The sequence below is a fragment of the Echinops telfairi genome, unplaced genomic scaffold, assembly GCF_000313985.2.
Source record: "Echinops telfairi isolate 266 unplaced genomic scaffold, ASM31398v2 ScPeMD7_7468;HRSCAF=8506_0, whole genome shotgun sequence".
In the NCBI taxonomy this organism is placed as follows: domain Eukaryota; kingdom Metazoa; phylum Chordata; class Mammalia; order Afrosoricida; family Tenrecidae; genus Echinops; species Echinops telfairi.
In genome coordinates, this window is record NW_022111369.1 from 95,286,129 (window position 1) to 95,288,852 (window position 2,724).

At 50.3% G+C, this 2,724-nt stretch overlaps 1 protein-coding gene across 1 annotated transcript in view; it reads left to right on the forward strand.

Annotated features, from left to right (window-relative positions):
- Positions 1 to 2,724, forward strand: part of SEL1L3 (SEL1L family member 3) — a 160,509-nt gene that overhangs the window by 99,016 nt on the left and 58,769 nt on the right. Inside the window, exon 12 of the mRNA XM_045284078.1 lies at positions 794 to 913. Within this exon, the coding sequence (XP_045140013.1) occupies positions 794 to 913 (120 nt within the window). The remainder of the gene's footprint in view (positions 1 to 793; positions 914 to 2,724) is intronic.

Genomic DNA, 2,724 nt, shown 5'->3' on the forward strand with positions numbered 1-2,724 from the left:
CTTACGGCCAAGCATGAGCCCTAGAAGTGGATTTGGGATCGATTAGGACCCTGCTCCCACAAAGCAAAAACTTTGCACGGAATTAATACTCCTGTGGATGTGTGAGGTACATTTAAAAGGCGCTTGATCTGACTACATGATAGACGGGCTTCAGCTATGAGTTTCATGCTTCAACGAATCATTTCCACGGTTCCTGTCATTTTGGTTTGAGTTAATACTGGTTTAAGAATAGATACTGCCATGCCTTTGGCATGTCCACATGACCTGGGCATTTCCTCTCCTCTTTTCCCTCCCTTCATTCCTGGGTTAGGCCGGGTTGATTAGAGAAACAAATCCAGGAACACTCGTATGTGTATAAGAAAATTACTTCTTTATGTCAAGAAGTAATTGTATATCAGGAAAACCTCCCAGCCCAGTCCAACTCCAGTCCATAAGTCTGACACTAGTCCATAAGTCCCTCTGGAAACTCATACAGCCACATGCAATGATGCTGAATGCAGGAAGATCACAGGCCGGTGGGTGCAAGGTCTTGTGGATCCAATGGTGGTAGAAGCATCACTGGACTCCGGCGGGTCTCAGCGTGACTCTCCAACAGGAAGGTGAGGGCAGAGCGTGGGGTGGCCATGGGGTGGGTGTTCCCAGAACCCTCCTTGTATGAAGGCCACGCCTACAAGGAAGCACCATCAGGCTGTGACCTGATTGACAAGCTAGACTCCACCCCTGCACTTTTATTTATCAAGTTGACATGAAATCATGTCACTACCACACTTCCTTCATTCCTTTTCTCTTCCAGGCGTACGTTGAAATGATCCGACTGAAAGATGATGAAATACTCAAGGTACAAACCAAAGAAGACGGAGATGTCTTTATGTGGTTGAAGCACGAAGCCACCCGCGGCAATGCGGCGGCTCAGGTGAGAAGGCACGCAGCTCGGCTGCCCAGGCCATCAGTCATCATAGACCAGGCATGCTGTTGTGGTAGAAGGCTGGGTTGGCTCAGTGGTAAAACTCTTACCTTCCCTGCAAAAGGCCAGGGTTCGATCCTAGCCAGTGCACTTGGTGCACAGCCAGCAGCTGTCTGTCACTGGAGGCTTCTGTGTTGCTTTAAAGCTGAACAGATGCTAAGAAGAAAGGGCTGGCGATGTTCTTCTGGAAATCAGCCGTACAAGAAACATAGATCACAGCCGCCGGAGCTGCCACTGATCTGGGGGAGGGGGCAAGGCAGGCAAGGCAGTGTCTGACTCCTTCACTCGGGGTCACTGTGGTCAGGGTCTAGTCCGTGGCAGCCAGCATGCAGTAACGCGCTCTCCAAAAACTCCCTGCCATGTCCTACTCAAGCCTGTAGGACAGCAGAGACCTGCCGCTGTGGGTGTCCAAGACCATGACCCTTTCCGGGAGTAGAAAGCCTCCTCTTTATCCCAAGGTGCTTTTGAACCGCTAACTTTGTGGTTAGTAGCCCATGGCCTTGAAGCAACCCTAGTTGATTTCTTGCTCACCCTGCACCTCCGATGTGGCCTGGCATGGCCTCACAGGCCAGTTCTCCAAGCCTCTGCCCAGAAGTGGCACAAAGACCTCTCCCCTGGTCTTGGCCAAAGCCAGCCACAAGAGGTCATTGGCTTTGATTTTCCACATTGAAGGTTTGTGGAGACGCTGCATCCAGCAAGAGTATCAACGCCCTCTTTCCAAAGACGTGCTCGCTTCCTGTTCCTACGTCACCGGGAGGCCGTTCTCACAGGATTTCAGGATTTCTCAGAATGCCATCACGTGCTCTCACCGTGACCCGCCTGTCAGCTTGTCCTGTGGTGGCGCCTCGATGCTGGAAGCTCAGCCACTGGTAGCTCAAATGCCAGCACAGGTGTTGCCAGAGCTTCCCAAATAAGAACGGACTCAAAGCCAAAACCAAACCCATTGCCAGGGAGTTGATTCCCACTTGCAGTGACCCTACCCAGTGTTCTGAGCACGGAAATCTTACCGGGAGCAAGTGGTCCCTTCTCCCGCACAGCAGTTGGTGGGTTTGAAGCGCTGACTTGGTGGTTAGCAGTCCAGTGCTTTCTCAACTCTGCACCACTGGAGAGCTTTACGAACCAGAGTAGGAACAAGAAATAGGCTGTGTGCTTCTGAGGGACTATCCACTGATAAGGATGCTCCCAAGAGGAAGGCAGCCCCAGAATTGGAAGAGGGCTTATTAACAACTTACGAGATGCAGGTGGCACAGCCTTGTTTGCTGAAAGCGAGGAGGAGTTGAAGCCTTTGCTCATGGAGGTCAAAGACTGCAGCCTTCACAAGGGACTGAAGCTCAATGAAAAGAAGAAGACCCAAACCCTCAGAACTGGACAAATTCACAGCATCATGCTGAACGGTGAAAATTAAAGTTGTTATGGATTCCATCTGACACGGATTCACAGTCAACATTCGCAGAAGTAGCAGTCAGGAAATCAAACGATGCATTGCATGGGACACATCTGCAGCGCAAGACTTCTTTAAAGCGTTGAAGACCAAAGATGTTTTGAAGACTAAGATGCACCAAACCATGGTATGCTGAATCATCGTAGGCATGTAAAACCTGGACAATGGATTGAGAAAACCAAAGAAGATTCGATGCGTTTGACATCTGGTGCTGGTGAAGAATACTGAAAGTCCATGGAATGCCGAAGAACAAGCAAGTCTTTCTCGAAAGACGTCGACAGCCAGAATGCTCCTTGGAAGTGAGGAGGACGAGGCTTGG